This window comes from Euphorbia lathyris, chromosome 6 (assembly GCF_963576675.1).
Source record: "Euphorbia lathyris chromosome 6, ddEupLath1.1, whole genome shotgun sequence".
In the NCBI taxonomy this organism is placed as follows: domain Eukaryota; kingdom Viridiplantae; phylum Streptophyta; class Magnoliopsida; order Malpighiales; family Euphorbiaceae; genus Euphorbia; species Euphorbia lathyris.
Genome location: NC_088915.1, coordinates 72,192,736 through 72,215,941, shown reverse-complemented (window position 1 = coordinate 72,215,941; position 23,206 = coordinate 72,192,736). Strand labels below are relative to the sequence as shown.

At 38.7% G+C, this 23,206-nt stretch overlaps 1 protein-coding gene across 3 annotated transcripts; it reads right to left on the bottom strand.

Moving 5' to 3' along the window:
- Window positions 1-9,646: 9,646 nt before the first annotated feature.
- Window positions 9,647-12,110, bottom strand: LOC136233967 (uncharacterized). Of its 3 annotated transcripts, XR_010691000.1 has the most exons (5): window positions 12,065-12,110; window positions 11,679-11,790; window positions 10,997-11,094; window positions 10,008-10,726; window positions 9,647-9,938 (listed from the first exon to the last, which is right to left on the bottom strand). XR_010691000.1 is itself a non-coding variant. In XM_066023705.1 (4 exons), the coding sequence occupies exons 1-4, from the start codon at window positions 12,100-12,102 to the stop codon at window positions 10,660-10,662; spliced, it is 315 nt and encodes a 104-aa protein (XP_065879777.1). In that variant the 5' UTR covers window positions 12,103-12,110; the 3' UTR covers window positions 9,647-10,659. The 3 variants fall into 3 exon arrangements, 2 of the variants coding, with proteins under 2 accessions (XP_065879777.1, XP_065879778.1); XM_066023705.1 differs by having other exon boundaries at window positions 9,647-10,726; XM_066023706.1 differs by lacking the exon at window positions 10,008-10,726 and having other exon boundaries at window positions 9,647-9,934.
- Window positions 12,111-23,206: the final 11,096 nt, after the last annotated feature.

The window sequence follows — 23,206 nt, the reverse complement described above, 5'->3', positions numbered from 1 at the left end:
TTATTCAATTTATATATATCATATTTTCTAAAATAAAAAATCACTAATATATACCGTAATGTTATAGTAATAAATATATACACACGTGGAATGTCGTTGTCTAAAGTTAGAATTTGGAAGGCCGCACATAGAATTTTTTATTGCACGTGATTTTGCTAATCATCTTACAAAATGCTTGCCAGTGTATTATGTATACAAAATTCTCAAAAATTAAAACTAATTTTGAATCTAATTATGTACATTCAATATAATTTATAAATAGAATATAGATATATATTTTCAACTAATAACTACACTAAAACTTAAATTATAATTTGGTTCATCAAAATATAAATCAGTGTAAAGATGCTAATCTTGCGAGGAAGTAAAAACAACCTAATTGCACAATAAACTAAAATAAATTTTTTACAACTCTTTGTGAGTTATGTATCACAATCCCTCATTTTATTAAACTTGAGCATCAATTAACATTTACATAAGGATGATGTGGTACGCATCTAAAGCTAAAAAAATAAAGTAAGGCACATGTTGGACATTGATATCAACTATAAGAGCAATTGCTCATCATTTTCTCTTTTTTCATCTTCTCAATTCCATTGAGCGCCACTTCATCAACACATGGAAGTCAATTAATGGATAAATTTGATCGGATGCATGGTTGGATAGAAAACGCTACATAATTTCCGTGTAGTTAGTTTGGTAGGAATTTCTCTATCTATAAAATGTTAAGCCTAACAATTTGCAAAATAACAACTTTAAATGTAAAAAATTAATTGCGATTCCATAATATTAATTTCAACTCACTTTGGGAAAAAAAATATCAGCTCTCTTAATTTCTTATAAATTATTATTTATTTTTGAGAAAGAACCAAAACAAATAATTTGGGTTGTAATATAAAGTCCAATATTCTAGATATGAGGATTTGGCTTTTCCCTTTTACCTGTTAACTACTTCCGTAAAACCCTAATTGCTGGTCTTTAAATTGGTAGTCTCTTCTCTTCACCTTCACTATATTTGAAAACCACCCAGATAGAGCTTCACCGTCACAGTTATCTTCATCTTTATTGTTTGCGAAAAATGATCAGGTCACTATCTTTTCTTCATCTTTATCTCTTATTCATAATTACTTCTATTATTCAGACATCTTATGAAAAGAATAAAAAAATTTATTGTCAAAGATGATGATTTTAGATTTGGATCGATCTAATTTTGGGTATTGTATTTGATTAGGTCTTAGTTCAAGCTGGGAAGCCTAGAAAAAACTGGTCCAATTATCAGAAAAATAAAATCAATAAAGAAACATACAGAGCTCTCACTGCCTTCACTAAATAGAGAGAGTGAGAGAGGGAGATGTAACCATGGCTGCTTAGGCGAGCAAGGAAGGTAAGCTATTGTGAGCTTAGTCTTTTTTATTATTATTATTTTATTAAAACCAACTGGGAATAGCCTGGTATATTTAAGATAAAATAAACGTGTACAAATCTAGATTAAATTCTAATAAGATCTTTATATGTATATGAATAAAACCAATTTGAATAGATCTAGGTTGCAGTGTTTAAGAAATTAAAAGAAATCTGAACAATTTCAGTTGATTGTGATGGTTTGAAACAAATTGGCTGCAGGAAAAATGATTAGCCAGGAACATGAATACATCTAGCCATCCTTCAAAACCCTAGATGTTCTAATTATGATTCATATGATAATTTTAATTTTTGTAGGAAAAAAATGGTAAAGAAATTGGAAGAAAATCCATGTCTAGATGTGACTGCTTCATCAGTCCATGTTCTGACTCATACAACTCCCAAGGAAAAAAAATGGATATTCTAGCAATGATTGCAGAACGTTGCCGGCGAATTATAAACTATGTAAGTTAAGTTCTAAAATAACAAATCTCTTATTATTGTTAACCTGTGTTGCTTAAAGTGAAAAATATGATGTTTTTATATTGGTTCATTGTGTTCTCAAATTGCATGATCAAATGGATTATTCAAATGCTATTTGTTTTCTGAACAGTTTCCAGTCAGATTGGACAGCTAGTTTCTTTCCCAATGATCCAGTCAGATTGCTACTGATTTGTTTTTCTTCTTCATCATCCTCCTTGAGATCTTCTTGGTCTTCAACGTGTGTTTGCAATGCCGCTGCATATGTTCTAGTCTTCCTTGCCATTGTAGGTTAAGTTGTGACACAGCGGAATAAACAGACTTTCGTTCTAAACGAATGCTCGCGCACGAACAAAGCTTAAAACCGTCAACTATCGTTGAATCGCGCACGACTAACGAAAATTGGAAGAAAGAGATTAAACTCTGAAATTTTTATTAATCAATAACTGCCTTGCATAAGGTGGGGGTCGAGCCTTTATATAGGCTGACAAATAAAAACCTAATCCGAAACCTAAAAGGAAAAGGAAAACAACAAAACAAGGAAAGTGCGATAAAACACAAAAAAGGCCGATTTGAGGCCCTAAACGACCTCGGATGGCTAAAAAACACGTCCACCATAGGTCTATAGACCAATGGGTTTGATTTAGTGGGCCGAATCCAATGAAATTAGGGTCCGAAATCACTAAATTTCAACAACCCCGTTTTAACTTAAAAATCTCAGTTTCGGGTCCGCTTTCTCCAAATAGTTCAAGGCCCGCTCCACTTCATCATTCTCCCCTGGGTGAACAGAATTCGCCCTCGAATTGTCATCATCAGAAGAATCGCCAGAAAACGGAATCAGGTGCTTCACATTAAAAACATCTGTAGTGCGAATATGACTAGGCAATTTCAACCGGTAAGCATTTGGGTTGATTTTCTCCACAATCTCCACGGGCCCTATCTTCTTAGCAGACAGCTTGTTATAATCTCCCACGGAGTACCTTTCCTTAGTCAAGACAGCCCAAACAAAATCCCCAACTTCAAATTCGACGTGGCGGCGCTTCGTATCCGCATATTTCTTGTAATTGCTTGCTGCCGTCACAAGATTATCATGAACTTGCTTATGCACCTCCACCAAGCTGTTCACAAAAGTTTCTGCCTTCCCATGCACGCATGTCTTATCTGGCAATGACACCAAATCAAGTGGGTCTCGAGGAACAACAGAATAAACCACAGCAAAAGGACTGAAACCCGTACTGCGGTTAACAGCATGGTTGTGCGCAAACTCAGCTTTGCTCAACACTACATCCCATGTCTTAGCCTTGTCACCAATCAAATAACGCAACAGATTGCCTAAGGACCGATTCACAACTTCAGTTTTCCCATCAGTTTGAGGATGGTAGGCACTACTAAAATTCAATTGTGTATTGACCATTTTCCACAAACTCCGCCAAAAGTGACTAACAAATCGAGTGTCCCGGTCAGACACAATGGATGCTGGCAAGCCGTGCAGCTTATAAACCTCTCGGAAGAACAATTGAGCTACTTGAACAGCATCAGTTGTCTTTTTACAAGGAATAAAGTGTACCATCTTAGAAAAACGATCCACCACAACAAAAATAGAATCATTACCCCGTTGTGTATGCGGTAACCCCAACACGAAGTCCATACTGATGTCTGCCCACGGCTGTGTAGGAACAGGAAGTGGACGATACAACCCTGCATTAGTAGTTGTTCCCTTCGAAACTTGACACACGCGACACCTCTGTACCAATTTCTCCAATTCTTTCCTGATAGAAGGCCAGAAGTAATTGGCCTGAACCAACTGCAAGGTACGATCCCGGCCCACATGACCTTCTCCATGTAGCTCTTCAATAATTTTTAACCGCCAACTACACTCAGGGACACACAACTGGTTGCCTTTGAATAGAAAACCATCTTGAAGGTGGTAACCTGTACGCTCTCCAGCTCGTACTTTTGCCAATACACCAGCAAAATATGGGTCAGTATCATACAATTCAGCGAAAGAGTCGAATCGAAATACCTCAACCGATAATTTACTGAGCAACCCTCTTCTCCTACTCAATGCATCCGCCACCTTGTTGGCAACCCCAGATTTATGTTTTAAAACAAAGGTGAACTGTTGCAGATACGCAACCATCTCGCATGTCTGGCTGAGACTTTGTCTTGACTATGCAAATGCTTCAACGCTTCATGGTCAGTGAACAATACAAACTCCCGCTAGAACAAGTAATGCCTCCAATGCTTAATGGCCTGCACAACTGCGTAAAACTCAACATCATAAGTACTATACCGCAGTTTCGCTCCTGACAGCTTCTCACTGAAATAAGCCACTGGCCTATTATTCTGGCTGAGTACAGCTCCAATTCCCATCTTGGAAACATCAGAATGAAGCTCGAAAGGCTGCTGAAAATTAGGAAGGACTAAAATCGGAGCCGAAGTAAGGCGATCCTTGATGAGCTCAAAAGCTGACTCCGCCTCGTTGGTCCACACAAACTTCCCGTTCTGCTTCATACAATCAGTAATAGGAGCCATGATACTACTAAAATGAGGTATGAAACGCTGATAAAATGACGCCAGCCCATGAAAGCTCCGAACTTCAGTAATAGTGTTAGGTCGGGGCCAGTGTCTAACAGCCTCAATTTTGGACTCATCTACCTGCAAACCCACATCTGAAACAACATAACCAAGAAACAGCACCCTGGTTGACATGAAAACACACTTTTTTCCAGCAGCAATAAATTGCTCTCTCCTCAAAACAGTGAGAACCTCCCTCAAGATAGCCAAATGTTCAAGTGGGTTTTTACTGTAAATCAGAATGTCATCAAAATAAACAACAACACTAGTACCAATAAAAGGTCTCAAGACCTGGTTCATAACTCGCATGAAGGTGCTAGGGGCATTTGACAATCCGAATGGCATCACCAGCCACTCATATAGCCCTTCGCGTGTTTTGAAAGCTGTTTTCCACTCATCTCCATCCCGAATACGAATCTGATGGTACCCTCTCTTCAAATCCAGCTTTGTAAACACAGTAGCTCCACTCAACTGATCCAACAGGTCATCTAAGCGAGGGATAGGAAAACGGTACCTGATCGTGATTTTATTGATAGCTCTACTATCCACGCACATTCTCCACGTGCCATCCTTTTTTAGGATCAATAGGGCCGGTACTGCACAAGGGCTCAAACTCTCTCTAATGTACCCCTTTGCTAGCAACTCCTCTACCTGTCTCCTCAACTCTTCATGCTCGCCCGGACTCATCCTATAATGTGGACGGTTGGGTAATGCGGCCCCTGGCTCCAGATCAATCTGGTGTTGAATTTCCCGCATGGGTGGTAAACCAACGGGCAATTCTTCTGGGAACAGATCATGAAATTCTGACAGCAACGGCTTAACTTCGTCTGGGATCACCCCTTCTCGATCTGCTCGCTTACCCATCAACAAATACACCACCTCAGTATCCCGAAGCTCTTCCTCCAGTTGTACCCGATTCACCAATAGGACGCTTCCGTTGGGCGCTGCTTTACTGATTTCCTCCTTCGTAGGTACCAACACAATTTTAGCACCATTGAAAACAAAACTGTAAGTATTGGCCCTACCATTATGGAACGCGATCCGGTCAAACTGCCACGATCTCCCCAATAGGAGATGGAACGCATCCATGGGTACCACATCACACCACACCTCATCTTTATATCTAGTTCCCACAGAAAAAGATACCAAAACTCGTTTGGTTACAGTCAACTCACCTCCCTGCTTCAACCAGGCCAACTTGTATGGTGCCGGATGTTTCTCGGGTACTAGTTCCAACTTCTTCACTGCCTCTGTTGAGATGATATTCTCACAGCTTCCAGAATCAATAATAAACTTACACACCTTCCCCTTAATGGTGCAAGTGGACTGAAATATATTATTTCTTAGCCACCGTTCCTCCACAGCTCGGGGCGTCAAGCACGATCGCCTTACAACCAGCGAAGTCCCAACATCTCCTATCACAATCTCTTCATCTACAGGCTCCTCATCATCAAAGACAGGTTCTCCATCAATTTCTCGATAATGGACATTCTCCTCTCCTTCTTCCGTATCAGCAAACATCGCTCTCTTTCCTGCCTTTCGACAGTCAGCCTGTCTATGCCCAACCTCACCGCATGAGAAACACTTCATAGAGCTACTGCTTGGTGCAGTTCTTCTGTTAGCACTAGGTGCTGCTGCTGTTGTAGGGGCTGAAGTTTTCACAAATTCCCGCGTTCCTCCTATAGACTGCCCGAACCCACCAGACTGCCCGAACCCGCTAACACGCCTCTTTTCCAGTTGGACTGCCCTTTGGTGAGCAGTAGAAACCGACATGGAATCAAACATATTGACGGTTTCCCTTATCTGTTCTCGCAAACCACCAATATACCTGGCCACCAATTGATCTTCTGTCTCATGTACCTCGTTCCGAGCAATGAGCTGGTAAAAGTCGGTCGTATATTCATCAACTGAACGACTCCCTTGCCGTAGATTCTGCAACCTCTGGTACATAATACGCTGGTAATTATATGGTAGGAACGTCGCCCGCAACTGCTTCTTCATCTTCTCCCAACTTGTAATTTTCGATTTGTCCAGTCGAACCCTAGTTTGCTTCAACTGCTGCCACCACGCCATCGCCCTATCTCTGAGCCGAGTAGCGACTAAAGGCACCCTTTTGTTTTCAGGAACACCCTTAAACTCTAGGATCTCTTCCACATTGGTCAACCAGTCAAGGAACTCTTCAGGTTGAAGGGAACCTCGAAACTCAGGAATCTCCGTCCTCATTCCAGCCTCCCAATGCCTATCGTCTCCCATATTACGTGGTGGACGAGGCCTCCTGACTTCTTCATAATACTCCTCATCAGTCCCTTCTTCGTCAAAATCAGCAACGAACGGATTCCTTTGCTGATGATGATACTGCGGATTAGGGTTTCGTTGTCCGTGAGTTGCGAACATGTCACCCAACCTCCGTGTCAGCTGATCCACGATGTCATCGAATCGCTGTTCGAATCGTTGCCCTATCGCTTGCTCAACCCGCTGTCCAATCCTTTGTTCCAGCTGTTGTTGATCCTCTCGCGTGTTAATCTCATCCACTACTCTTCTTTTGGGCGGCATGACGATAACGGTTTAGGCTCTGATACCAACTGACGCAGCGGAATAAACAGACTTTCGTTCTAAACGAATGCTCGCGCACGAACAAAGCTTAAAACCGTCAACTATCGTGAATCGCGCACGACTAACGAAAATTGGAAGAAAGAGATTAAACTCTGAAATTTTTATTAATCAATAACTGCCTTACATAAGGTGGGGGTCGAGCCTTTATATAGGCTGACAAATAAAAACCTAATCCGAAACCTAAAAGGAAAAGGAAAACAACAAAACAAGGAAAGTGCGATAAAACACAAAAAAGGCCGATTTGAGGCCCTAAACGACCTCGGATGGCTAAAAAACACGTCCACCATTGGTCTGTAGACCTATGGGTTTGATTCAGTGTGCCGAATCCAATGAAATTAGGGTCCGAAATCACTAAATTTCAACAACCCCGTTTTAACTTAAAAATCTCAGTTTCGGGTCCGCTTTCTCCAAATAGTTCAAGGCCCGCTCCACTTTATCAAGTTGATTATGTAGGATTGAAACGTCTCTATAAATCCAGAGATGTGTATGTGTATATATGATTCATGATGATTATAAGCTCAAACCCTGATGAGTTTCAACATGGCTTCAATGTTTACTGCAACTAGAGAAAGGTTGGACCTTTTTACATCCACAACGAACAGGAAATCCTCTCTGAAGTTGAGCCAGTGGTCTCAAAAATCTTGAGGATCAAAGTAAGCCATAGAATTTCGTATGGAATGCCAATTATGATCTGAAGTTGAAGGATCTTCCCTCATCTGATCAATTTGAAAACTTTTTGGTGAGTTTATTAGTGCTTTGCCTTTTCAAGAATATAGTCGCCCCAAGGCAGCTACGGTGAGCATTGTTGTGAAATCACACCAAGTTTTACAAAATTTGATAAATTGATCCAAATTAGATTTGGATCAACATGGCGGCTATATTTGTCATAAAATCTGAATCTTTGACGAACATTGATGTTAACAATGTGTTATGTTTTGGGATTGAAGATGACCATAAAGGATAAAAGGAACAAAGTTCTATTAGCATATTAATGCATATAAACGATAAAGGGAGCAAAGAAGAAGAAGATGAAGGATGTTCACATGACTTTGTAAGATTAATTTTGGTCCAAATGTCAGTACTATTTTGACAAAGTGCAGTACATACATTCAAATAAGTTCAAATTATTATTTGCTGCATTTCTCAAGGATTGAAGTTTGTAACTACTTTTCACGCATTGAAACTCACAGAGATGGCAAAGCATTTCAGAAATATTTAGTTCCAATTTTAGGAGTTTTTTTAGTAAGTTCCCATTTCCCCCATTTTTTTCTTATTTCTTTTTATGAGGTCTTTTGTAACCATTCCTTACATATTTGCCCCTATATTATCACGGATGAATGAAAGGATATTATATGATTTTTCCGGTACAAAATGGAAGTCCAGTTGGATATGGTTTTTTAAAACATTTCCTTTCTAGTGTGAACATATAAGGTTGTTTAGCTGACACAAGATGTCTAAAAACTTAACATGTGAATGTTCAATATGTGACCAAGTCAAGACATTAATATCTAAAACCATAGACTCCAAAAATGAGAAGGAAAGTAAATTCGCACAACACAATCTTAAGCATTTGACTCATATTTGTAAGCTCATTTTTTGCATTTGAAGAATTTCATAGAACCAAAATAAGCACATATTTTTAAGAATTGGATAGATATACCTATAAAACTCAACTTAGTGCGTTATAAGAATATACATATGAGAGAAAATAAGGCGATAACACTAGATCAAAAACTGCCTATAAAGGCAGTTTTAAATGCCCCTCCAAGGTCTAGAGGTGGTCTTAACGATTGTCTTGGCAAAACCGACCGGAGATACGAATACGAAAATTATCACCGACGGAGTAGAGTAAAAATCAGCGACCCATTTGTAGTGGCGATTTAAACCACCCCTACACATAATTCTAGAATATCTCTTTTGATTCTAGGGACGTTTAAAACTGGCCATACATAATTTATGTATTATTTATTATAGGCCTAATACACAAATAACCCCCTGAACTTGTCCAAATGTTGCAACTGCCCCCCTCAACTTTCAATTGTAACAACTTACCCCTTAAACTTGTCCAATTGTAAAACATAACCCCAAATTGAGAATTTTTTTACCCCGTACTTGAAGCAACAGTAAAAGCGTTTCTCCGGATTCGTATCACGCCAAAGATCTGATTATCACACTCCACGAGCGTTGCAGATTTTGCATTTCACACATGTCTTCAATTGCAGTCCATGTCAGCAATTTGGGGTTATATTTTACAATTGGACAAGTTTAAGGGGTAAATTGTTACAATTAGACAAATTCGAGGGGTAAGTTGTTACAGTTGAAAGTTGGAGGGGGCAGTTGCAATATTTGGACAAGTTCAGGGGGTTATTTGTGTATTAAGCCTTTATTATATATACTGCTTTTCATATTCCAATTTGCTACATATAAAATTAATCAAATTTAGATGTACCACTCCAATAAAAAAGGACATATAATATAAAAAAATTCAACTTTTGATTACTAAATTCAATGCATGATTTTAAAATTTAACACATAATACTAAAGTGCACAGAAAAACTTACGTTCCATTTCCATTTTCATTGTTCTAAACAATGTGTCGTCATTTCCATTGTTCTAAACTGTGCATATCTCATGCACTACATATTAAACATGACCTTAAAAACTTGGTTTCAGTACCATTTACAAAGTTAAAGTTGTTGAAACATATATTTTACTCTTCAAGCCTTCATTGTGTCTAACAATGATTGCTCTCTTCGCATATCCTCAGCAATATTAAGTTGTTCCCGTTTTAATTTCCTGATATTATCTTCTTTTCAGTTGTACTGCAGTTGTTGGAAACTACTGGGAATATCACCTCCACAACCTTCCTGTAAAGAAGATGAGCAATGAAAAATTGAAAACATTAACGCAATAAGAACAAACAACAAAAGACTTACATGTCGCCAAGAGCAAGGACCCCGTTTTTCTTTCCAGTAGAAGATCCAAGGCCATGAACACCAGCAACATTGTTTACATTGTCTTTTTCATAAATACCTAAGCCCTTCAAACTTTCAGAAGTTCTAAAGAGTATCTCTAGCATTTTCCTATAATGCACGGGAACTCTTCATGACAAGCGTTTCCCCGTTTTCGGCAGATGTGGGAAAGGGAAACTCTCGGAAACTGATACGAAACGCTTCCGGGCACGTTTCCGTAATTACCAAAAATATGAAACGTGTCTCTCCGTTTTTAAATGGTTTTCCCTACATATTTCGATTAAAATTTTGAAAATTCAAACTTTCTATTTTGCAGTTCCTGTTTAATCTAAGATTAGGAAAATTGAAACTTTGTATTTGGGAGATAATTACTTCCTTGTATCCATCAATTTAGAAAACTTATCCATATTTCTTTCTCCTATAATCCTTGTCTCTTGAATCTTGATTGAGTTTGGACTTTCTTCATCTTGTTCTTCAATCTTGTGTTTTATTTAATGTATTATTATATTTTTAATATTTATAAATATGCCCCTATGTTTTTAATATTTATACGTTTACCCCACGTTTCCGTTTCCTATGTTTTTCAGAAATTACGTTTCCTAGTATCGTTTCCGTTTCAGTATCCGTTTCCGTTTTCATGCAACATAGGCATTTTCTCCAATCCCCAGTAATTTGACAAAAGCCTGTTCAAAATACAGATTAGAATAAAAACTATTATTAGGACTTAACTATTGATGTAAGTTTTTAATTAAATTGGTTTATTAAAATGTTCAATAGGCCTTAAAGTGGCCAATTGGCCTGTTCAATCAAAGTGACACTTGTTTCATTTTATCCCAATCAACACTTTGAGGGACCACATAGAACTTATGGGATAAATTATGCCACTTTAAGCAAGTTGAAGTGCTAATGATACATTTCCTAAAATCAAAAAGAAAGAAGGGAAAGCTAGTAACCTGTTGAGGATATGATTATCAACTCCACTAAGAATTGCAACTACACCAAGCAAATCTTTTGTCAATGGCATGATCTGAGCAAAGGTATTAGGGATGTGCTGCAAGAAAAACCCAAGAATCTATTGAGAACATTAAGGGCTCGCAAGTCCCCTATATACATAAGAAGACCACAGGGCGACCATTAAAAAGGGATTATCAGGCTTCAAAAAGGAATGCCTATGTACATAACAAGGCATCAACTCAATTTTTTAATTAGTTGTTAGCTCTTTTGCTTTTTAAAATTTATAAAACAACAAAGTTGAATATATCGTGGGTCCTTTAAAGACACGGGCATCAGGAATAGTAAGAATGTTGCATTATCCTTCTAAACTTGCTTAATGATGATTAAGCCTACATTGCTAGGTAGTACCATAAGAGGGGATCTGAGCAAATTCAAATATGGACCACTTAACCCAAATTTAAGAGGTTAAAAGATCACTTTAGGTCAAAAGATATTATATTAAATAATAAAGAAAATGAACCAAAAAAATAAGAAATAAGTAATCAATTTTTTATATATTAATTTGTATAAATTTACAAATATTAGTATATATAAAAATTTAGGGTTGTAAATTTATCAGAAAACACAATGAACCATTCAATAAAGCAAACTCTTAGAAACAAAATAAAACCAACTACTCACTTGCAACCTCGTGTTAGTAGTAATCCTTTTCGCCGGCCACATTCTGCAATCACTAGAATATCCTTGTTTACTTCCGAAGATGTTGACTTCTGTTTCTTCATCATTATTTTTCCTGCATCCATTCTCAAGTATAAGTTGTTATTATCAAAGAAGTTTTGCACAATTCCATTACTCTTTTCCTAAATACAGTTTTCTGGTTTGAAGAAAGTAGGTAGAAATCACGGTTTCTTTTTCTGATACAATCAAAATTAAACAAACAAAAAAAAACATGAAAATATTGGTTCATTTTAAAACTGGAAGATCCCTCAACGTGGAATACCCAAATTAAAAAGGAGGGGAAAGCAAAGAGCTAAATGAAAAATGAATTAGAAATACTAAAGCCCTACTCTTCAAGCAGCCAGAGTGAGAGTGGCGGCATTTTCATCTTCTTCGCATTTTCCTCTCTCTCTTTCTAATCACAAGTAATATGTTTATTATATATGCTTGAAAAAGTAACCCTAGAGAGCACAAGGCAAGAAGATCGCTATTGAGGCCGGATCTTTAGACATTTAAACCAAGCCCATTACTTAACTAAACAAGCTAGAAACCCTTTTTTGGTTCACCTTTTTTTGTAACTAAATTAAGCTTAATATATGTCCCAAAAATAAATATTTACCCCTCAATTTATTTAAATAATCCAATTGACTCTATAAAAAATACTTATGGGGCCATTGGTTCGCGCAGAGATAAAGTATGCGTCTTTAGGCATTTCAAGCAAGCCCAATGCTCAAATAAACAATCTAGAAGCTCTTTTTGGGTTCGGTTTTTTTCGCAATTAAATTAATCTTAATAAATGTCACAAAAATTATTGTTATCCCTCAACTTATTTAAATGGGCTAATTGACTCTATAAAAAATAGGGCAAAGTACTAAAAAAATGTTCGTGGTTTACCTTATTTGCAAATAGAGGTCTGTGGTTTAAAAGTTTATAAATAGGGGTATGTGGTATGCTTATTTTACAAAACAAAGTATTTAAAATTAAACTTTTAAGCAATTGATGACAATAAGCATATTTTTTAATTTTTTTTTTCAATTATATTTATATATTGACAAAATACGGATCCCAAAATCAAATTGAACGGTGTAAAATGAATTTAAATATCAATTTAGTTCATAAACTGTCAGATTAGAAAAAAAACGTAAAATTCTACCATATTATTTATTGTTTCGATTTAGAAAGTTATTTTTTTCGGGGGTTATGTTTTGCTGATATGTAAGAATAAAGTTTTTTAAGATGAAAATGTCTTTAGTTGTAATCAGAACTTAACTGTTTAATTATAATACTTTGTTTTGTAAATAAAACATACCACATACATTTATTTGTAAACTTTTAAATCATATACCTCTGTTTGCAAAATGGGCAAACCACATGCATTTTTTGCGTACTTTTCCCTAAAAAATACTTGGGGGCTGATTGGTTCGTACAGAGGAAACTGAATGGAATCAAGAAAGGGAAATAAGGAGAAAAGAATGTAATGACTCTGAATTCTCTTGTTTGTTTGTTTCAGTTTCACAAACACAATGATATAAAAAAAAATGAGAGTTGTGCTTTTAACAATAATTTCTATACATATATATGTGTGTGCATTAATAAATTAATCTCATGCAAATATAAGAATGAAAATCAATTACTTCAACCATTAAAAGAAAAAGACGATGAAAAACAGAGGAAACTGAAATAAAATAAACGAAAGAAAATGCATAATATTTTAAAAAGAAAATAATCATTTTCAAATAATAAAAAATAAATACTAAAACTAAATAATATGAGAAAAGAAAAATATTTATCAAAATTATTTTTTAAGGTAAAAAAGTAAAAACAAATAAGTACGATGATTAAAAGTAAAATTAGTCTAAGAAAAAATATATAAATAAATAAATATAAGGGTTAGAAAAAATATAAAAAAAGTAAAATTTACTCAAAAATATACTTTTAGAAAAAAATAATAAAATATATAAGTATAAAAATATATGGAGTAAAATAAAATTAAAAACAAAATATAGTAAAGTAGATTATAGGTTCAAATTAGTAAGAGAGATGAAATGGAATGAAAAACCTTAGGGACATTTGGTTTAAACTTCGGAGTCAAAAATATAATTAGAATCTGGACGTCGTGTAATCGTAATCGAAATGACTATGAAATTATTATGTTTGGTTCATTCTGGATTTGGAAATTGATTTCCTTTAGAGGTATTTGGGTTTTTAATGAATAATAATACAATATTGTATAAACTTTTCATCAAATAGATCAAAATTTATTAAAATTATTAATACATCAAAACTCAACATTAGCTTAATATATATATATATATATATGCGAGCCAAAATACTAGTTGATAGCTACTGATTTTATCCTAAAATTGCAAGAAAACACTTTAAAACCGCAAATCTGCCTCACAATCCTTGCGGTCAGAAGTTGCTCCTATATATCTAGAGTCTACCGTCAAAATCCGAAAACGGTAGAGCTGCCTGTTTTGGTGTTGGATAGAAGATGGAGGAGAAATGAGAGAAAATGGAGGAAGATGGGTGGGGGTTTTATTTTTGATCCCCAATGAACAAAATTGTGATTAAGGTCTGAATGCCTTATATAGGCAAATAATGAATTTGAATAATATCTATCTTTGTCCCCCAAAATCTAATTTCTTGTAAAACTTATCATAAACTTATAATTATTCCTAAAAACTTGCAAGTACCCTCTCCCATAACAACCCATTAATCCAACGAGTTTAAAACGAATATAATATAACCTAAGGTTCAAGGTATAATAGTAAAAAATTAAGGACATGATATTTACTTTCAAGTGAATGTGCATTTTCATACCATGACCCAGAACTTGTTATTCATTGTTAAACACAAAAATTAATACTTTTTGGGTTAGTTTGCCCAACACGTATAACCACCAAGCTTACATTTTAGGTCAATTACACCCATGACCCAGAACTTGTGATACTTGTTTGATGACTGCTACTTTGAGAACCAAGAAAACAGCAACCAAAGGAGAAGGCTTATGGAGAATGTAGGCATAACTTCAGAGAAGCATGATGGCAGTCAATGTCTTGCCTTCTTAAATGCCTCTAGTGTTAGGAATAATTGAAATTACGATAAACGAAAAAATAAGCAAACACACAAGAATTATTAACCCAGTTCTCCACTCGATTAGAATGACTACGTCTGGGGGCACTACCAAGCCAGGATATTTCACTATAATGAATGAGATACGGATTACAGAGAAAGAGGTTACATTTATACTCCTGAAACCCTAACCGTCTGAAACCCTAATCGTCCAAAAAACCCTAATCGTCTGAAACACTATAATGAATGAGATACGGATTACAGTTGGATCGCTGCAGTTGGGCCCATCGCTTCAGTTGGGCCTATATATTTTAGTCTCCATAAGCCCAACAATCTCCCACCTGGAGACTAAATCCGTCATCTGATGGTAGTGCCATGCCTTTAACTTAATTACCAAGGCCAGCTGAAGCCATACATAGCTTCAGCTTCTCTAAGGTTACAACCTTAGTCAACATGTCTGCAGGATTCTCTGTGCCTGCAATCTTCATCAACTGCAATATCTTCCTGTCCAAGAGATGCCGTATGTAGTGATACTTCAACTCTATGTGCTTTGTTCTTGAGTGAAAGGCGGGATTCTTTGCCAAATGAATGGCACTCTGACTGTCGCTGTACAGAACAGGATCCTTCTGATTCTTTCCCAACTCACGCAAGAAATTCTGCAACCATACCATCTCCTTACTGGCCTCAGTCACTGCAACATACTCAGCTTCTGCAGTAGACAAAGCCACCACCTTTTGCAGCTTTGAAGCCCAAGAGACAGCAGTACCACCCAATGTGAAGACATATCCGGTTGTACTTCTTCTCTTGTCAAGGTCACTAGATGCCAAATCTGCATCCACATATCCTGTCAGCATAACTTCCTTGCCCTCAAAACATAAGGCATGTTCAGTGGTTCCCTTCAGGTATCTCAAAATCCACTTTACTGCTTCCCAATGCTTCTTACCAGGATCTCCCATGAAACGACTAACAACTCCCACAGCATGTGCAATATCCGGCCTTGTGCACACCATTGCATACATCAAGCTGCCAATTGCTGAGGCATACGGAGTTCTCTCCATCTGGACTCGCTCTTCTCTGCTCTTGGGTGAGTCATGTTTAGATAGCTTGAAATGGCTACCCAAAGGAACCATAGCTGGCTTGGCATCTTGCATGCCGAATCTAATCAAGACCTTCTTGATATACTCAGCTTGTGAGAGATACAACTTTCCAGCCTTCCTATCTCTTTCAATCCTCATGCCCAGAATCTGCTTAGCTTCTCGGAGATCTTTCATAGCAAACCGCTCAGATAACTGCTTCTTCAGTTTTCTCACTTCTCGAGCACTCGACCCTGCAATCAGCATATCATCAACATATAACAGTAAAATTATGTAGCCTTCATTCAATTTCCTGAAGTAACAACAATGATCAGCTTCACTCCTCACGAACTCAATTTCGTGCATGAATCCGTCAAATTTCTTGTACCACTGTCTTGGAGCTTGTTTCAAACCATACAAGCTCTTGTTCAACTTGCACACCAGTTCAGCGTTATCAGACTCATAGCCCTGAGGTTGCTTCATATAGATGTCTTCATCTAAGTCCCCATGAAGAAATGCTGTTTTTACATCCATTTGCTGCAGCTCCAAATCTTCTGCAGCTACCATACTCAACACTAAACGAATAGTAGTAAGCTTCACCACTGGAGTAAAAACGTCAGTATAATCTATACCATACCTCTGCTGAAAGCCTTTCACGACCAGCCTTGCCTTGTAGCGCTTGCTACCATCAGCCTCTTCTTTGATTCTGAAGATCCACCTGTTTTGTAGAGCCTTCTTACCCTTTGGAAGCTCAACAAGTTCCCAGGTGCCATTGGTCATAAAGGAATCCATCTCATCATCTATTGCAAGCCTCCACTTGCTCGCATCCTCTCCACGAGATGCCTCCAAGTAGCTTTCTGGTTCACCACTATCTGTCAGCAGCATGTAGTTGCTTGTAGGCGTGTACCTGTCAGGTGCTCTACGCTCTCTGGTGGATCTGCGTAGTGTAACCGGTGGAGTTTGGGGTTCTCCTGCCTCCTCCACAACTACCTCCTCCACAACTGCCTCCTCCACAACTACCTCCTTGCTCCCACCAGAATTCGTGATGTCTAGGTCCACGACCTCTGGTTCTGAATCAGCAGTATCAGATGCTCCCAGACCATCCTTGTACATCATCTGCTCATTGAAAACAACATCCCGACTGCGGATAATCTTCCTTTTCTGACTATCCCAGAACCGATATCCGAAATCATCACCACCGTATCCAATGAACGTACATTTAACAGACTTCGCATCTAACTTACTTCTCTCAAGGGGAGCAATATGAACATATGAATCACATCCAAATACTCGCAGAAAAGACAAATTTACCTGCTTGCCACTCCGAGCCTCTTCTAGAATGCCGCTCTGCAAGGGAGCCGATGGCCCTCTGTTGATCAAGAATGCTGCAGTGTTAACTGCTTCTGCCCAGAACATCTTCGGAAGTCCACACTTCAGCCTCATGCTTCTAGTACGCTCACACAGAGTTCTGTTCATTCGTTCTGCAACTCCATTCTCCTGAGGAGTTCCTTTCAAAGTCTTCTCCATGCGAATTCCATTCTCAGCACAGAATTCCTTGAATTCCTTAAGCTCATACTCCCCACCATTGTCAGACCTCAAACACTTTACTTTCAAACCTGTCTCATTCTCAACCAGGGCCTTCCATTTTCGAAAGGAATCAAAAGCATCAGATTTCTTTCTCAGAAAATAGATCCACACTTTCCTAGTGGAGTCGTCAATAAGGGTCATGTAATACAAAGCTCCACCAAGAGATTTCACAGGTGCAGGACCCCATAGATCGCTGTGAATTAACTCCAACCTTTCTTTCTTCAAAGTTCTGCCACCTTTAGAGAAACTGACTCTTTTCTGCTTCCCAAAGATGCAATCCTCACACAGCCCAAGATCAGCAGATTTCAAACCCGGCAACAGACCCTTTGAATATAGCACTTTCATCCCCTTTTCACTCATGTGACCAAGACGACAGTGCCACAAATCTACATCGACATTCTCCCTCACGACATCAATGCTATTGAAAACGTTATCTGTTAAGTACAACGATCCAACCTTCTCACCACGGGCAACCACCATGGCTCCTTTGGTCATTTTCCAAGCACCACCTGCAAAGATTACACAATAACCTTCATCATCCATTTGCCCAATTGACAACAGATTTCTCTTTAGGCCAGGAACATACTTTACTCCAGACAGCTTTATCACAGATCCATTCGGAGATTTGATCGAAACATCTCCCTTCCCTACAATCTCCAAAGGCTCATCATCAGCAAGATAAACCTTTCCGAATTTCCCAGGGGTATAGTTTTCCATCAAATCTGCACTACTACATGAATGAAACGAAGCTCCTGAGTCTAATACCCAAGACTCCGAAGGACTTCTTACACTCAATACCAGGGCTTCTGCTGCTATTTCTACAGTTGAATTACTCAGAATCAACGCATCACCAAAATCCTCGCTGGCTGAATTTACTGACTGACCATTCTCATTACAATTCCAGCACTTGATGTGGCTCTTGTCCTTCACAGGTTTCCCTGTCCCTTTGGACTTAGACCTGCCACGATTCTGCTTTGACCTGCGATCTGTCCTGCCCCGATTCTCTGCATTCAAGGCTGATCCAGATGTGGAACCTGACTCTTTCCTACGAATCTCCTCGCTTATAATCAAGTCTTTGACATCATCAAACCTAAGTTTTTCTTTCCCTGCTGAAGCACTTAGGGCAGTAACCGTGCCGCTCTAACTCTCTGGTAAAGAAGATAACAGAATTAGGGCTAATACCTCTTCGTCGAAATCAATATCTACAGAACTTAATTGAGTGATTGTCATATTAAAATCATTCAGGTGCGCCGCCACTGCTACATTCTCTGTCATCTGCAGATTAAACAGTCGCCGCATCAGATGAACTTTATTTGCCGCCGAAGGCTTCTCGTACAACGAACTCAAGATCTCCAACATCTCCTTCGTGGTCTTTGCCTTCACCGTGTGATGCGCCACGTTTCTGGACAGCGACGGGCGAATCACGCTCATCGCTTTTCTGTCCAACAGCTTCCACTCTTCATCATACATATCCTCTGGCTGCTCACCCAGAGGCTGGTACAGATCTTTACCGTACAGGTAATCCTCGATCTGCATCTTCCAGAAACCGAAATCCGAACCATCAAATTTCTCTATAGGGGTTTTTCCGTCTCCCATCATAATTAACCTCGCTCTGATACCAGTTGTTAGGAATAATTGAAATTACGATAAACGAAAAAATAAGCAAACACACAAGAATTGTTAACCCAGTTCGCCACTCGATTAGAATGACTACGTCTGGGGGCACTACCAAGCCAGGATATTTCACTATAATGAATGAGATACGGATTACAGAGAAAGAGGTTACATTTATACTCCTGAAACCCTAACCGTCTGAAACCCTAATCGTTGCAGTTGGATCGCTGCAGTTGGGCCTATATATTTTAGTCTCATAAGCCCAACATCTAGTTGATACTAGTTCTTTAGCCCTTTTCTCAACCTATCTGAAATCCAAACATGTCTCACACATCAACAAGCACCAACCGGAGTAAGAACCACCATGCCTTGTGGCCAGCCAACAAACAACTTTTTTATCATCTGGCGACATTTGTCGAGAAGTTTTGCCCATAAATAGATTGCATGCAATTGAAAGATTGGAATCTACAATTTCATATAACTTTACTCCTAATGATAATGTACAAATATATGATTTTGATAATATATACAAAAAAAAAAGAAAATAAAAAACTATCTACCAAAATGAACTAGACAAACTATTTGAAGAAAAACCAAAAGAATGAAGCTTAGAGAAGCCAATATTTAATAAAAAAAAGATGAGATTAGGGAATGGTTACAAAAGAAATAAGAAAAAATGGGAACTTACAAAAAGAAGTTCTAAAATTGGAACCAAATATTTCTCAAATTCTTTTTTGCCATCTCTATGAGTTTCAATTCCTGAAGAGTAGTTACTAACTTCAATCCTTGAGAAATGCAGCAAATAATAATTTGAACTTATTTGAGAATATGTGCTGCACATTGTCAAAATCCACTACTTGTACTCTGACATTTCGACTAAACTAAACCTCACAATGCAAAGTCCCTGAACATCCTTCTTCTTCTTTGCTCTTTTTATCCTTTAGATGCATTAATATGCTAATAGAACTTTGCTCCTTTTATCCTTTATGGTCATCTTCATTCCCAACTCCTAACACATTGCTAACATCACTGTCTCTCAAAGATTCAGATTTTATGACAAAAATAGGGGACGTGTTGGACGAAATCTAATTTGGATTAATTTATCCAATTTTGTTAAACTTGTTGTGATTTCACAACAATGTTCAGGATACCAGTTTTGCAGCCACTATATTATTGAAAAGGCAAAGCACTAAGAAACTCAAGAAGAAGTCTTCAAATACATCAGATGAGGGACCATCCTTCAACTTCAGGATCATAATTGGCATTCCATACGAAATTCTATGGCTTACTTCGATCCTCAAGATTTTCGAGACCACTGGCTCAACTTCAGAGAGGATTTCCTGTTCCTTGTGGATGTAAAAAGGTCCAACCTTTCTCCAGTTGTAGTAAATATTAAAGCCATGTTGAAACTCATCAGGGTTTGAGCTTATAATCATCATGAATCATATATACACATACACATCTCTGGATTTATAGAGACGTCTCAATCCGAGATAATCAACTTAACCTACAATGGCGAGAAAGACTAGAACATATGCAGCGGCATTGCAAACACACGATGAAGACCAAGAAGATCTCAAGGAGGATGATGAAGAAGAAAAATAAATCAGTAGTAATCTAACTGGATCATTGGGAAAGAAAAACATCATTGGGAAAGAAACTAGCTGTCCAATCTGACAGGAAATGATGCGGACATCCTAACTGGGATCACTGATCACGCGCGCTCTGGAGGTTATACCTAGGAGGGCGGATCCCCAGGACATACGAGCGGGGTGGATCTAGGAATACACAAGGAGGCGTATCAACATCTACCCCTGGGCGGATCTCTAGGTTTACTTCCTCCCAAAGGAATTCACCAACAACCCTGACACTCCGTACCTGTACCTTTGTACTGATTGTCGGGGCGTATTACCCTTTTACCCTTTTGTTGATAACCTTATTTTAACCCTAGTAGGGGTAGTCCTTGTCCTTTCTCTATCTTTAGGAGGATGTATTTAACCCCCCCATTTTGTAAGGATGAGGCAACTTTTATCAATCAAATATCATTCTCTTTGAGAACCTAAGGTTTATACCTTGTTTACTGGGATTCACTCCTTCTAGTTTAGCTAGAGAAGAACCTCTTTGTTGGTTTACGATTAAAACCTTCATCTATCGCTTTCAATCTGTATCAGTTGGTATCAGAGCCAATTGTTTCCTGACCTGAAACTTCTTTTGGCAATGGTTCAACCCCGACAACCGCAAGATTCCATGGAGACCAGTGACCGAAGGTATGAGGAGCTGAGGGAGCACCTCGCGGAGCAGATCCAAGCCAGCCATGAGCGGCAGAGGCAAACCGACCAACGGTTCCTGGAGCTGGCCACCTCCCTAGAAAACCTCAAACTGGAGGTTCTGGCTCTAATCCGACCAACCGTGGGAGGATCAACCTAGAGAAAGGAAGGAGTCCCTGAACAACAGATTCCACAAATGGGTCCTAGGGATCCTGAGGTAAAAAGACCCAACTATGTCCTTGTGCATAATGCTGATAGTGATAGTGATGACTTTGAGGGTATTGGGGATGATGATCCCGTTAGAACGACGAGGGATGTTGGGCCTGTTGACAACCGACGTGCGGATGTTGCGAGAGTATACCCAGGTCTAGGAAAATTTGATAGAGATGATGCCTTTAAGCTAAAAATAGACTTACCATCTTTTGGAGGCGAACTGGATATAGAGTGATTCTTAGACTGGTTATCGGAAGTTGAACGTTTCTTTGAGTATGCTGGGATTCCTGATGAGGGGAAAGTGAGGCTGGTGGCGTATCGCTTGAAGGGTGGCGCATCAGTTTGGTGGGATTGATGCGCCTCTCGTAAAGGAGACTCACTAAGGGATAAGTGTACCTCGTCGTTATCAAGTAATAAAATTCTGGAAAAGTCCAGGTATCGTCCACAGGATTTATTTCTGCAAGTATCGAATTACTTGGTCTCAGGTGTTATCTAGGCTTTGGGGGTTTTGAGTTTGGTTTTGCTTAAGTTAATCTACTCCTAGGTTGAATTATACTATCCCTAGCTAAGTTATCTAATTCTAACTAAGTTATTCTACGCCTAATTAAGTTACTCTACCCCTAATTAAGTTAAACTACTCCTAAGTGATCTTTTACCAATGCAATTATCCGAAGGAACATGAAGGGATACGATGATAATGAAAATAGATTGTTGAAGCAATTGAATTGAAACCTAATCTAAGTCACTTGTGTCCGAGGCGATTAACCCTACCTATCCTCCTGAGGTCCCTAGTTCGTGATTCCCTTGTAAGGCCGAAACTAGCTCTAATGCTCAGCAATTTGGGCTTAATCTTCTATAGGGTCGTCAATCCTATAGGCACTGACTAGGTCAGATTCAGCTCGTAATATGTGCCAACTTAATTTTGGGATTATCGAATGAGTTAAACCAATCAGACAAAGCGTAAGACAAAGATTAAAGCAATAAACCAATTGAATAAACAAAACTATAATATATATCAAAGATGAAAGTATTGTCACGAAGATACAATGAGCCTAGGATTCATAACATGGATCAGAGGCTAGACAGAATATAAAAGAAGAAAGATCCCTTTCAGGGAACCTGTCTACCAATGCAGGCGTCTTCCTAGGACTTAAGGATGGAGTTTGAGCAATCCTCGGTGAGCGGAGCTTCGGAGGTGTCTTCAATGGAGGTTTGAAGGATATGGAGGAGGTGGAGAGGATTTCTCAAGGTGAAAAGCTAAGAAAATTACAAAGATAAAAGATATCTAATTTACATTGGAAAAATCCTATTTATAGGCGCGGCTCGGGCCCTTTTCTTGACCTATTTCGTGTCCTTATGCAGGTAGGAAGTCGTGGGGCCGGTCGTGGAGTCGTGGGGGCGAAATTGGTCTTTTTGACCAATTCCCGCAGGTCTGCTCGCCGAGCAGGGCGAGCTGCTCGGCGAGCAGGCACTGCTCATCGCGAGCAGGCTCCCTGCTCGCCCGAGCAGGCCCCTGAGGGCCTGCTCAGCGAGCTGGCATAGCCAGCTCGGCGAGCTGGCCTAAATAGGCCAGTTCGTCGAGCAGTCTTGCCCGGCACGCCTCTGCGCGGTCGCTGAATGCCAAAAGTGTGTTTTTCGCCCGAACTTATCCCTGCGCATGCAC

Excerpts from the sequence above, each read along its gene's own strand:
- LOC136233967 (XM_066023705.1), bottom strand. The coding sequence starts at position 12,102 with ATGAAAATGCCGCCACTCTCACTCTGGCTGCTTGAAGA. Across the intron at positions 11,791-12,064 it reads TCACTCTGGCTGCTTGAAGA|GAAAAATAATGATGAAGAAA; the intron begins GTAGGGCTTTAG and ends GAATGGATGCAG. Across the intron at positions 10,727-10,996 it reads GATAATCATATCCTCAACAG|GCTTTTGTCAAATTACTGGG; the intron begins GTTACTAGCTTT and ends TATTTTGAACAG.